Below are 13,486 nucleotides of genomic sequence, written 5' to 3' on the forward strand. Positions count from 1 at the left end.
TAGCTTTCCAAAAGAAAAACAAAAAACCAGACCACCCCTCAAAAAAACAAACCCCCCAAAAAAGGCAATCAAAAACAAAAACCTGAAAAGATTAGTTAGTCCAGCGGAATAAACTAGCCCACCTTCTTTACCCACAAGAGATTCTCGGCTTATTAGAATGAATTTTGTTTAAAATATTCTTTATTTCTCACCTAGAATAAATATGTTGTGTTTGGGGAAAGTTCAAGACTAGAAGTGAGGATGCCCAGGTTCTCTGCTGATCGTTGGGCCAAGTCAGCTCACTTGTTTGGGCCTAGGTTTATTCCTCTGTCAAATAATAGGACTGAGGTTTATGATATTTAATGCCCCTCGAAGGTCCAAAACCAGGAAATTCGCATTTTCTGTGCTTAGGATGATGAGAAGCAAGTTATAAAAAATACTGTTTGACTTGGACCTCTACCTTTGGTGGACTTTGTTTTCTTAATGTGACACAATACGTTCATTATTCGGCTCTATAGGTTTGAGGTATTATCTTGGCAGTGCATTAATGGAGTGCACCATAATGTTTCCTTTTGGAATGGTTCTGAATGACTCTGCTGCGGATATAAATGAGTATTAATATCTGCAGAATTTGTATTCATTTTGAATTTGTGGCTCAATGTCTTTGTTACCAGTTTCCATGTATGAGAAATAGCCACATTCTTGTTATGATTAAGCACTTGGGTAGTGTAAACTGCTAAGGGACTGTGACATTTTCTATATGTAAGAGGACAGTTTCAGTATTAAGATGAGTTCATTTCTTGGGAACAATTAGCTGCATAGCGTAACTAAAATAAAGGCTTGTTGAGGGACTGAACCATGTAACCAGGCTATTTTGACATACATGATCGTTACCAAATCCTATCAGTTCTATTCCTCAGAACCCCCTGCTCCTATCTTCTTCACATCATTGTTTTATTTTAAAATTCAAAAATAAGTTTGAGTCTAAAATCCATTGATATTTATTGGGAGAGAGACTAGGCCTGTGGTTTCAATTGTATAGGAATTCCCAGGAGCAGGAAACTACCATCCATGCAAGTAAACCACTTCTTGGTTATTTATAGTCAGAGAATTGCCAGGAAGACTGAGACGATGTTAAGTGACTTACCCTGGTTCACACAGCCAGCATGTAACAAAGACAGGCCTTCTCTGTTTGTTACAGTAGACATACAAATAGCTCATTGTATAATTTGCTTTTCATTATCCATAATGATGAGGTAGTGGGGTAGCATCGGTATATGGAAACTACTGAATCCACAAATTGTATTGTAGCTGCTAATTTCAATCGTCCTTCACCAAACCTCACGTCAGAGTCACTGTTGACAGTAAAAATGGACTAATTTGAGTTTTGCTTTGTTACTTCTTCCCTGTTGGAGGTTCTAATGAATAGGGAAATGGCCAGGAAGGAGGTAGGCATAATCAGAGAAGTAGCCACATGAGGCCCAGATATCCTTAACCTGGCTAACCAGCCCTGAATAATTAAGATTTGACTACACTCATATAAGAAAATGCTGAAATGAACCAGGTCTAGGAGATGTGCTAAATTTCTGTTAGAATTCAAATAAGGATTTGTTTTTTGTTTTTGTTTCTTTTCCACAAAATCATACTTTGTTTATCTTGAACAGTATATTTTTTCCACATATGTTCAGTCATGTTTCATATACCATGTGTTTAAAATGTATTTCCCATTCTTAAGCAAATTTTTCTTTACATTCACTTTTATATATTAAAATGCATACATAATAAAAATGTGACCCATTAATTCTATAAGACTGTTCCTTAGAGGCAAATTTATACAGCTGGTCTCCCATATACAATTAATCTTCATTTTTTTTTTTTACTCTAGTCTAGAGTGTATCTAATGAGCACCTAAGTAGTCTTCAAGTGTGGCACCTACTTCCTCCCTAATTTTCCTTTCAACAGGGTAAATGCTTGGTAGGCTTTTTCTTTCAAGGAAGTTTGTATCCATGAGTAAAACAGACAGCCAGAGTCGTCAGTGGTGATCACCAGTAGGGCAGGCCATGCGCTAGTAAAGGGATTGGGGCACGGGCCAGATAATCAACAGTTTGATGATGCCTCCTCCTAATGATTTTCCTTTGTTTATCCATTTCACTTACCGATTTTCTGTGTATTGTTGCAGACATCTCAACAATGAGCATGCGCTGGACGATAGAAGTACAGCTCAATGTAGAGTACAGATGCAGGTTGTACAGCAATTAGAGCTCCAGGTAAAAGAACATTTATTTTAATATTGCCTCAATATTAATCAAATTCGAAATCTTTGTAGTACTGTAATGAATTCTGGTCCACTCATTATTGATGGAACAGGAGATTTCAACACCTATTGTTATTTTTAAAACCCTTGAGAACATTTAGTCTCATTTCTATTTTCTAAACTGCAGTATTAATTTTTAAGTATATTTTTATGTATGCAACCATCCCTCAGTTATCCATTTCCTGGATTATCTGTGTCAACTAGGAGGAGCTCCTTTTCTCTCACTTACCAGCTGATTCTCAAACTGCCTACAACAGGTCTGATCTCTGATCTGGGAAGAAATTGGAGCTTGGGAATAGTTGTGTGTGTGTCCATGTGTATGTGTGTGTGTTTATGCTCACTTTTGCATGTGTATAGGCAAGAGGTTAGCAGAGGAGGGGAATTTAAAACAATGTTGTACATGATATAGTTACCAGCAGCCATTGAAAAGCCTATTTTGTATGCAAGACAGCAATGTGGAGATATATGGAAAGCCCTGGGCTAAGTACAGAAGATAATTACATTTGGAATTTTACTGAGTTAAGTCATTTACAGCTTCAAATAGTTGTAGAGAAAAATCAGCAAAAAAACACACTTAAACTTTTTTGTTGTGACTCTTCAAGACAGAAAGGAATTTTAAAATTGGTTATCAACTTAGAGTGACTGTCTTGGCTTAAGTATTTGCCAAATTTTAATGTTTTCTGAGCCAGTTAACATTGTAGCGTCACTTAGAACTGTGTCTAAACTTAATGCAGTATCAGGTATATATTAAAACTCAAGGCCCAATAGGAAAATATCAAAATCTTATTCAAACTCTTTTGTGAAATGTTATTCTGATACATTTCTTGACTGTAGAAAAAGCCACACAAAAACTCAGATTTGTTGGGAGATTGAAATGAACGAATTGTCTTTCACCAGCTTATACTGATACAATTTAATTAAAGCAACTTGGATTTGCAGAAGATTGAGACTGTTTGTTTCCATTTTTATAGAAATACTACTTGTCTGTTCTTGATTTTAGTGTTTATTACTTCATAATTATCCCACATTTAGTTAATAATATGGATTAGTTGATACTTGGCTCATACTTCAATTGGTATACAGATTTGTTATGGTTCACAGAATCATTCCTTATCACCAACCTTTTATAGTTGAAGCACTGATAATCTGGTTTGTGGATTGTCCTGCTTCCTTGCAGCTCAGGTGTCTCTTCCTCACCCCTTTTAGAGTAGTTTACCATATAATCAGTTTTAAAATGGGTAGAAGACAAGAGATAGAACATTATTAGGAGATCATCTCTGTTACTTGTCAGAAGTCCTGAACAGCTAAACCTATTGGCTAAAATTGAGGAACTGGAGATTATGTTAGGATTTCATTTAGTCACGCTACTATCCTTTTTGTTCCTCAGCACTAACGTCGTCATTCCGTCAAAAAGCATTTATTAAATCCCTTATATTTGCCAGCCATTTTGTTAAGTGCTGCGTATACAAAGAAAAGCAAGAGACAGTCTCTGCTTAAAAGGAGCTCCTAGTCTAATGGAAGAAGCAACATGAAAACATCTATATACTAACAAGATCTGGAAAAGATCAATTGACTGACTAACTAGAGCTAATACACAGAGGGAAAGCACTAGCATTAAATGGAGAAACTCTTGTGGAAGGTAGGGTTTTAGCCAAGATATGAGGAAAAAAAAAAAAAAAACCAACCCCAAACCTGTAAAGCCAGGAGCCTAAGATAAAGACAGAAAGAATTTCAGGCCTTGAGGATAGTTGTGGCCATAGTGATTTTACACCCTACAGACAGACACTTCTAGTGAGCTGGTGCTTTGATTTCCATGTGGCCATTAAATTCATCATTGTGAATGTTTTGTAATGTTTCAAAGAAGTGTCTTTCATTAGTATTTCAACTAAAAGGACTTTGATACATTTATGAAGAAGAGGGACTATTACTAATGAGCTCAATTTCTTTAGAAAATGAAAAATTGGAAAATCCTTATATAAATTTGAGCAATTCTGCATCCTATAGTGATGCCAAGTAGATCAGAAAAGTAAACCACTGTACTGATAGGAATGCTTCTTTGTTTTCCTTCTTAATTCGTTGTTACAAATGGAGTAAGGTGCCCTGGCTGCTGCTGTAGCTCCTTCGTCACTAGTCTTGTGAATATCACTAGCTCTCTCCTTGCATTCCCCTATGGTTATCTCCTTTTCGCCCTCTTGAGGCTACCATATTTTGTACTAGGAAGCACGCCTGGCCATTATGACTGTTGGCAGCCCTCTTTAGACATTCCATGGGACACGAAAAGCTTTCACGTACTGACTACTTCATTTTGAGTAGGAGAGTCATGGTAAATGAGATGCATTTTCTGGATTCAAGGATTTTGTCTATCTCTCCTAACACAAAAGAGATGAACGAAAGAAAAGGCCTAGAACTAGTTTAATAATTGACCAAAGCAGGTAGGAGCCACAGCCAAGAGCTTTGAATTAACAATGTGTGATTCACAGATGGTAGTGAATGGTATATTGTGGTGGTTTTTTGGTAACACTGATGAAGACTCTGAAAAGGTACATTCAGATGATAGGAGGAAACAAAACTAAGAAATGAAAACTATATAGGATAAATAATTCCTTGAGCTCCCAGGTCTGGTATGAGGACAAGAAAAGTTTCATCTAGTCTAGGTTCTTTTACGATTTAACTATTATTTAAGGAAAATCATTTCACCTTTCTAAGTCTCAGTTTTCTCATTGACCCTTGTCTGAGTCCCTATTCCACTACCTCATTGTGCCTAAAGTCTGTGTCCAGGTGTGGAAGGTTTTTGTAAGCTCGGATGGCTCAGGGTATACCCTGCAAATGGACTGCTACCTTGTTATCCAGGTCTTGTCTACGTGAATGCACATGAGTTCTTCAGTCTGGCCAGAAAATGGTGATTTTCTTGGTCCAGCAACTCCTGAAAATAATCTCCTTACTACCCCTACACCCCACCCCCATGATGAAATTACACAGCCGTGATTATGAGTACCAAATGTAGGTGTTGGACTAGGTGATCTCTGATCTTTTCAAAATTGAAAGTTTTGAGATTCTGTAAGAGAAAGACAGGATTAGGAAGTCAGCAGACGGGAAATATTTAACGCTATTTACAGAGTATTTTCTTATGGAAAAAAGCATGAAAGAAAGTAACCACGTATAGGAGACATAAGTTCAGGACATGGGACATATTTCAGGACTAGTCTCCCTTCCTCCAGCCTCAGTTGATTCTGCCTTCTCTCCAAGACTTACATCCTTTTGGGAGTTATTTCATTCTCATCCTGATAAGCGATTTTATATATATATATCTTCATCAAAGCCTTTTAACAGTGAATCTATTTAAAGAACATGTAGAATTTCCAAAGTGGCTTGCCACTATTGTTATTATTTAAGACCACCCTTGTCATTCATGGCCTACTGCCCCCATAATGCACATGACTAGAGACCAGATATGGAAAACAGAAGACATGAAGAAGAAGAATAAAAAAGTTTTAAAAAAAAGCCAGAAAACCCTTGATAATCTGGAAGCTTTTCCCCTCCCTTCCTCACACATAGTTGAGCAGAAAACTATAAAGTGGGTTGTGGGGATGGTAAAAATGCTAGCTTTAGCTGAGCAGCAGTGTCAGTGTTTGAAATTGTAGAAAACTTTTGTTTCCCCATCTGCAGTGGAAGTTGTTGGACAAGAAAAGAGCTGAAAGGATTTGGTTCCTTAGTGGGTAGTTAGTCCCCCAAGTGATGAACTCTTAGTGATGTGGCCTTGGGATCCAGGTAGTGGCAAAAATTGTGGTTACCAGATTTTGTGTTTCTCTGTTCCCTGTTTGTATCTCCTTGTTTACTGTCCAGTGGTCAGAGGTGTTGCTCTGTCCCCGGGTTAGCCTCACACTACAAATGCCAGACTTGTATGAAAAAGCTTCTCCAAGGGCATGAAAATTAACTTGAATGATCAGAATTTGAAAAGTTCTTATGTGGCCAGAAACTTTTACTGCAGGTGTGTGGCAAAGTCCTTCAAGGTTTGGAATAACTGCATTAAAAGGGAAAGAGAAATCCATAGGCAGTAGCTAGGGATATTGAGGCATTTCTTTAGAGAATCACTGAGCTCTCCAGTCCTGAATGAAGGTTTCCATGTGATGAGACTGAGATCAGCTAGTAATCCTCAGAATCTCAGGGCGAGCAGTGACTAGCGGCCGTCTCATCAGCCCCAGACCTGAAAGAGGATTTCTTCCCATACGTCCCTTTCAGGGAGCCTTTGCTGGAATTTCTCCACTGAGGGAGAATCCACCACCTTCTGGGCAGCAATAACTCAGTGCTTAAGAATTTGTTTCCTTCTCTTCAGCCTAAATGCCTTCTTCGCCACCTTTCACCATTGTTCCCAGATATGCCCTCGGGGTCTAATCCCTCTCCTAAGTGACAAACCCTTAAAATACTTTTAATGTGACTATTACCTTAAAAAAACACAAAAAGATGGATTTAAGAACACATTCGTGGTCCCTTTGGCCAGTCCATTTTTCCTTAGCAAAATCTCCAATACAAATTCAAAAGGCCTTCACTTGCTGTTTCGAAAATGGGCCACTAACTCTCCTCTGCAAATTAATAACCAACCATGATAAGTTTTTGAGAGAAATACAAAGGGTGTTAGCAAAGACTAATTTGGTTACTATTAGGAGAAAAGGAGCTTTAACCCTTTATAATAAATAAGAGACCTGAAAAATGGAAAACAAAGATCAAAATCCAGTGGCATAGCTATATTTCCTGACTACTAATAATAGAGATAGATAGCTAAATGGCTCCGTACAGAGAGGTGCTGACCAGGAGTCAGAAATAGCATGAGTTCAAATCCAACCTCCAACTGTTATTAGCCGAATGACCCTAGACTGATCATTAACCTCTATATGTCTCAGTTTTCTTGTCTGTAAAATGGGAATAGTAATAGCACCTACATCACAGGATTGTTGTAAGAATCAAATGAGATAATATTTGTAAAGCTCTTTTGCTTTTTTAAGGTACTAAATAAATACTAGTCATTGTCATCATTTTATTATTATTAATTAGATTTAATCTATATTGTGATCATGCTATCATTCTTTTCTTATTTTTTATTTTTTTATAAATTAATTTTATTTATTTTCAGTGTTCAACAATAACTACCATATAACTTAGATTATTATTTTCCTCTCTCTCCCTGAGATGGCATACAACTTTGTATAGGTTCTACACATACATTCCTATTAAACACATTTTCACTATAATCATGCTGTGTTGAGGAATTAAAATGAGTGGGAGAAATCATCTAACAAACCAAAACACAATACACGTGCACACACACACACACACACACACACACACACACACACACACAATGATCTGCTACAATCTGCGATTGAATTCCATAGTTTTTTCTCTGGATGTGGAAGGCATTTTGCCTTAGAAGACCATTGGGAATTTTTTTTTTTAAGGCCTTGCATTGCAGTGAAGTTCTAAGTCTAACAGAAAAAAACTCTCGCACACTGTGGTCGTTGTTGTGAACAGAGTTCTCCTGGTTCTGCTCCTTTCACTCAGCATCAGGTCATATAAGTCTTTCCAGGCCTCTCTGAAGTCTTCCTGTTCATCATTTCTTTTGGCACAATAGTATTCCATTACATTCATATACTATAATTTATTCAGCCATTTCCCAACTGATGGGCATCCCCTTGATTTCCAGTTTTTGGCCATCGTAAAGAGTGCTGCTCTAAATATTTTTGTGCTTGTGGCACCTTTTCCCATTTTTATGATCTCTTGAGGATACAGTCTTAGAAGCAGTATTGCTGGGTCAAAGGGTATGCACATTTTTGTAGCCCTTTGAGCATAGTTCCAAATTGCTCTCCAGAATGGTTGGATCAGCTCACAACTCCACCAACAGTGTATTAGTGTTCCAACTCTCCCGCAACCTCTCCAACATGTATCATCTTCCTGTTCTGTCATGTCTGCCAATCTGATAGGTGTGATGTGGTACCTCAGAGTTGTTTTGATTTGCATCTCTCTAGTCAAGAGTGATTTAGAGCATTTTTTCATATGACAATAGATATCTTTAATGTCTTCCTCTGAAAATTGCCTGTTCATATCCTTTGATCATTTATCAGTTGGGGAATGACTTGTATTTTTGTACATTTGACTCAGTTCTCAATATATTCTAGAAATGAGGCCTTTGTCACCAACATTAGCTGTAAAAATTCTTTCCCAGTTTTCTAACATCCCTCCAAATTTTGGTTGCATTGGGTTTGGTTGTGCAAAAACTTTTCAGTTTAATGTAATCAAAATTATCCATCTTGCACTTCATCATGCTGTCATTCTTAAATCATGACTGAGTCTGGTTATTATCAGTTTTTTCCACTTTTTTTTTTTGAAGGTCACATTCACATGTACATACATATACACATACATATACATACACGTTAACAATTGAGGCATGTTATAGTCTCAACAGAGTTATGCCCATGAGGGACACAAGGACCTATTATGCTAGATGACTCCTCAGTAAATAAGAAAAGACAACCTCATGGTTTTCCCTTTTGTCTTGAGTGAATGTAGAAGAGTTTATAAACTGATCCTAGTGGGAGCTTGTGGAGGTATTATATGGTATCTGCCAGCCTCCCTATATCTCTACTTCTGTGATGATTAAATAGGTAACCTAGGGTCTTAGAAACTCAGTGTTCTATCCACTTTAAAGGGCCAGAAATAGACTTGTGGATGAGGTCTTCCTGACTATCTTGACATTAAGAATTGTAGGCTAGAGGGAAGTATCCGCAAGGAGAAAATGATACATGTTCTGATGGCAAAATGAGACATTAAAATCATCGCAGACCAATTACTGTACTTATTTTACATAAAATAACTTCTTCCTTAAACGATGCTGTTTGTAATCAGACCCATTTCTGACAATACCACTAATAGTATCCATTTTTAGACCTCTGTGACCCCATTTGGGGCAATGTTGATGAGAGCTTCCTCACATCAGTGGCCTGCCAAGCCCCTCTGACTTCTTCTGAGTGATCTCCAATGAATGATGAGGAGGTGCTAATAGCACCGTGCCTTTAGATTGTAACTGCTTTGTGACCAAAGACTGGGGAGAGAAAGAGGGGGGAAATTCTTGGGATTTTTCACTCCCATGTCTTGCATTTGAAAACCAGGAGACTTTATTTTTCATAATTTAAAATGCTGTCTAACTACATGAACATTAGAATTCCTAGACTATGACTGAGTATTAGTGTGTGTCTGCTTTAAATGTCAAGAGAATCTTTAATAATAACATTTAAGGAATGTTAAGATGGTGACAGAATACAATAAAAGTAAAGAAAAATTTAGATTAGTGGGAAATGAATCCTGTGTTGTCCAATACCTGAGCATTATAGAAGGACTTAGAGAAGTTATTTTAAAATATTCATCGTGGCTGTGTGGGAGATCCATTTGTTTAATTGTTAGCTTTATTGACTAGGTCAAAAATAAATGTTTGGTAAATATTCACTTTGAGAAATGAATTCCCCTCTTATTTACTCCAGATTATACTGTTGCCCTAGTTTTTCTGTCCTTAGAGACCTATGTCTGCCTTCCTTGTATATATTACCTTTAAATGGATTAACTTATTTTGTTATTCGCCACAATTTTGAAAGCCAAAAACTGTATTATTTTTCACATGCATTTTAATTCCCTAGAAAACAGACTAGTATCATCGAAAGAATATTGGAGCAGAAGTCGAGAACTAAGCTTAGGTGCAGGCCATCTGCCTAATATGCAGCTAACTACGAGCAAGTCACAACCTTTCTAAACCTCTCCTTCCCTTTCAAATGGCTCTCTTTTAGCTCTAAAATTCTGTCAAATAAAATAAGTGGTATTCTGCTTGTAAAAACTCTGCTAATTCTGTACGGACAGAAATCTTCATTCATTTAAAGGCATCCTACCCCATAAGTGATACTGGCTGAATTGGACTTAGGGTTTAGTCTGTATGCCCACATACAAAATGACTTAGTTAAATGAGCCTGACCTATATTTTTTCTACTAAAAGAATGGGGTTTTAATTCCTCAGTTTTTAGCTTTGAAGATGGTGACAGAGCCTCTCTCTCCTGCAGAGAAAGATGATCAGTATGGTCACAGCAATGGCAACTTTTCTCCACTGCTTAACTTAGTCAGTACAGCTGAAATCTGATGTTAGGCCCTAATGATAAAGGAGGATGAACTTGCTAAACTAAGGGAAAAAAGCTCTTGCCCATGCTGGGGGCCTAAAGGAAATCAGAGCATGGAAAGGTTCTGAAAGCATAATGTACCATTCTCCTTCCTGTTCCAAGAGTGCTACTTGTTCATGAAACTGTTGAGTGGTGTGCCATCTTTACCAGGCTTCCACCTTCATCTTCTTTATGAGAAGGTGCCTCCTGTAATGACAGTTGAGTGTAGCAATAGATTTTGATTAAGATTTCATGCTAAGTATTGGTGATATGAAAATAAAAATGACACAGTCCCTGCCTTCATGGTGCTTACATTCTACCACAAGAATACAGCATTTACACAACCAAGCAGAGGATAAAGAGGAACTACCAGTATGTGGATGAGAAGAGCAAGAAAGGCTTCAAAGAGGAGGGTGGTGGCACCCAAAGGAGAGAGGATATTTTGAGGCACAGTGAAGAATGAAGCATTTGGTTAGTGAAGTGGTAGTCCAGTCAGGAAAACGTTTATACTTTATGTAAATATTTCTTTGCTAATATGTATGTGTCATATAAATTTTGCTAATATATGTACACGTGTGTGTATATATGTATATATATAGTTTTCAGCATGTCATCCTGTTGTAACTGTCAATATGCTCAGTCTACTTTTGATGACAAATGGGCACCTTGACAGTTAAATTATTTTTCAAAAATTCCCCCACTGAAAGTTGACGAGGGCCAAGTGTGTTATGTGTTCATTGGATCTGTTCCTGGCCTCTTTTCATGGGAATTTGTGTTTCTGAATGTAATCAAATGTATTTACCGAAGATACTGTTCATATTCTCTTACTCTCATGATTCTGAACATAGTAAAAGAGTCGAGATATTTAGTTTATTTAGTTGTGGGGGTCCAATGAAATAAAATACATGGAAATCGGTGAAAAATTTTAAAACACTTTTCCAATGGGGTGTGTATGTGTGTGTCTGTGTGTCTTGGGACAAATTGCTGTACGGATAGCATAGGTGGAATGTGTACCAGTATTGTAAATTTAATAATATTATTGCCAGCAATCGCTAATTAATGCAAGAGTAGAACTTTGTATTACCAAGGAAGGGTAGATCCCATTTTCAAGTATTTTCAGTTACAAAGCACATTTTCTTTATAACAACTTCCTGAAACAGGTCACAAATGAAGGTATTGTGTCCATTCTACAGATGCGAAAGGAAGGCTCTGAAATGCCAAGTGAATAGCTCCAGATTGCATTGTGACTGACTCAAGCCTCATACTTTGGTCCTTCAACCCTTGTTCCAATCTTCTTCCCACCATGCCCTGCCCATTTATCCTTTAGCACTTGTAAAGCATATGAATTAATGATTGCATTGATAATTAAAATTCAGGAACAGACTCCCAGAATGTAAAGAAACTTTCATTTAAACCAACTGTATGAAATATTTTACCACCACCCCAACTCAAAGCTCCCAGGCATTAAAAGTATCCATTAATGTGTTGCACAGAGGAAATACAGGCCAATTAAATGACTAAAATGGAATGGAAGAGGTAAGACCAGGGTGAAACAATCTGCAAATGGAACAATCCAATTCTATTTCAATTCACTAAAGGCTGGTTAAGTGCCCAGCATGTGCCAGGAACTGTGCTAAGTATTGGGGCTACAACAAGAGCCGTAAGACAATCCCTGCTCTCAAGGAGCTTACGATCTAACGGAAGAGATATGGAAACAACTATACCCAAAGCAAACTGTATGCAGAATAAATAGGAAATAAGAAAGGGAAAGCACTGAAATTAAGACTTGTTAGGGAAGGCCAAACAAGAGATTTTGTTCCCTATGATAAAAGTACAGAAATATCAGTAGAGCTGTCTAGCAGTTGCTGCACCTGGAGCAATGGTTGGTTGGAAGAGCATTGAGACTTGCAGTATAAACTCAGTGGGGATGTAAGGAAAGTAAATACCTCTCAGTATAAAGTCCCTTCTATTTCTCACCACTATTGAAGCCTAAGCACTTATCTTTAAGAATGGATAGAGTAGGAAGCAACTTCAAACCAATGGAGTTGGCACCCTCTCAATTTTCCGTGGTGGAACAGATCCAGTCACCTACCTGATTGCTGCTTTGGTTTTGAATATGGACCTAAACAGCAGCAATATATTTTCACTTAGCCTGGTTTTATCACTTTTTCAACCAGGACTCCAAAGCTACCATGATCCAACTCTAATCAGAATATTAAGTGTTTCTCAAACATTTACTTATGACTTGCACTGGGGATATAAAGCCAAAATGAAAAAGTCACTCTCTTCAAGGTGCTTCCAATTTACTAAAAGGATTCAACATGTTATCAAATCAAAAAGCTTTTTTTAAGCACTTCCTGTATGCTGAGCGCTGTGGATTCATAATCTAATGAGAGAGACAACATAGAAACAGTTATATCCAAATGAGATGTTACAAGGTAATTTGAAAGTAATATCAAAGGGGACTGGGAAAGTTTTCTTATGGAAGTTGGGGTTTTAGCTGAAACTTAGAGAATGCCAGGGATTTTTATCAATTACATGCAATTTATCAAATACATTCAGTCCTCCTAATTAAACCAAGATTTTGCCTTAAAATTTGGGGTCCCACTCTAATGAATATAAGAGACTATATGATGTAGCAGTTAAAGACCAGACCTTGAAACCGGGAAGACCCAGATTCAAGTTTTCCCTCCGACACAGACTGGCTGTATGAGCTTTGCTTGACCAGTCACTTCATGTCTTATTGCCCAAGACAATTCTCTGAGACTGTCAGCTGTACAAAAGGGGTCAACCTTCATTGATAGAGAAAGTTTCCTCATATAAGACTCTCTATAACAATGAAATCACAAATCTAGCCCCTATCCTTATCTCCTAGTTTTTTGTTTGTTTGTTTTTCACCAATCTTCATTTTTTAAAGATATTTTTTCTATATTGCAGATAAACTCAATTTTTAAGTGGTATTTCTGTGCCTCAGAATTTCCTACTTAATGACCAATGTGTA

At 37.4% G+C, this 13,486-nt stretch overlaps 1 protein-coding gene across 16 annotated transcripts in view; it reads left to right on the plus strand.

Moving 5' to 3' along the window:
- Positions 1–13,486, plus strand: part of FOXP1 (forkhead box P1) — a 679,928-nt gene that overhangs the window by 635,499 nt on the left and 30,943 nt on the right. For all 16 annotated transcript variants that reach the window (XM_072598672.1, XM_072598682.1, XM_072598671.1 and 13 more), the window contains one exon: positions 2,159–2,246. In XM_072598672.1, the coding sequence (XP_072454773.1) occupies positions 2,159–2,246 (88 nt within the window). The remainder of the gene's footprint in view (positions 1–2,158; positions 2,247–13,486) is intronic.

The sequence above is a fragment of the Notamacropus eugenii genome, chromosome 3 (genome assembly GCF_028372415.1).
Source record: "Notamacropus eugenii isolate mMacEug1 chromosome 3, mMacEug1.pri_v2, whole genome shotgun sequence".
Taxonomy (NCBI): Eukaryota; Metazoa; Chordata; class Mammalia; order Diprotodontia; family Macropodidae; genus Notamacropus; species Notamacropus eugenii.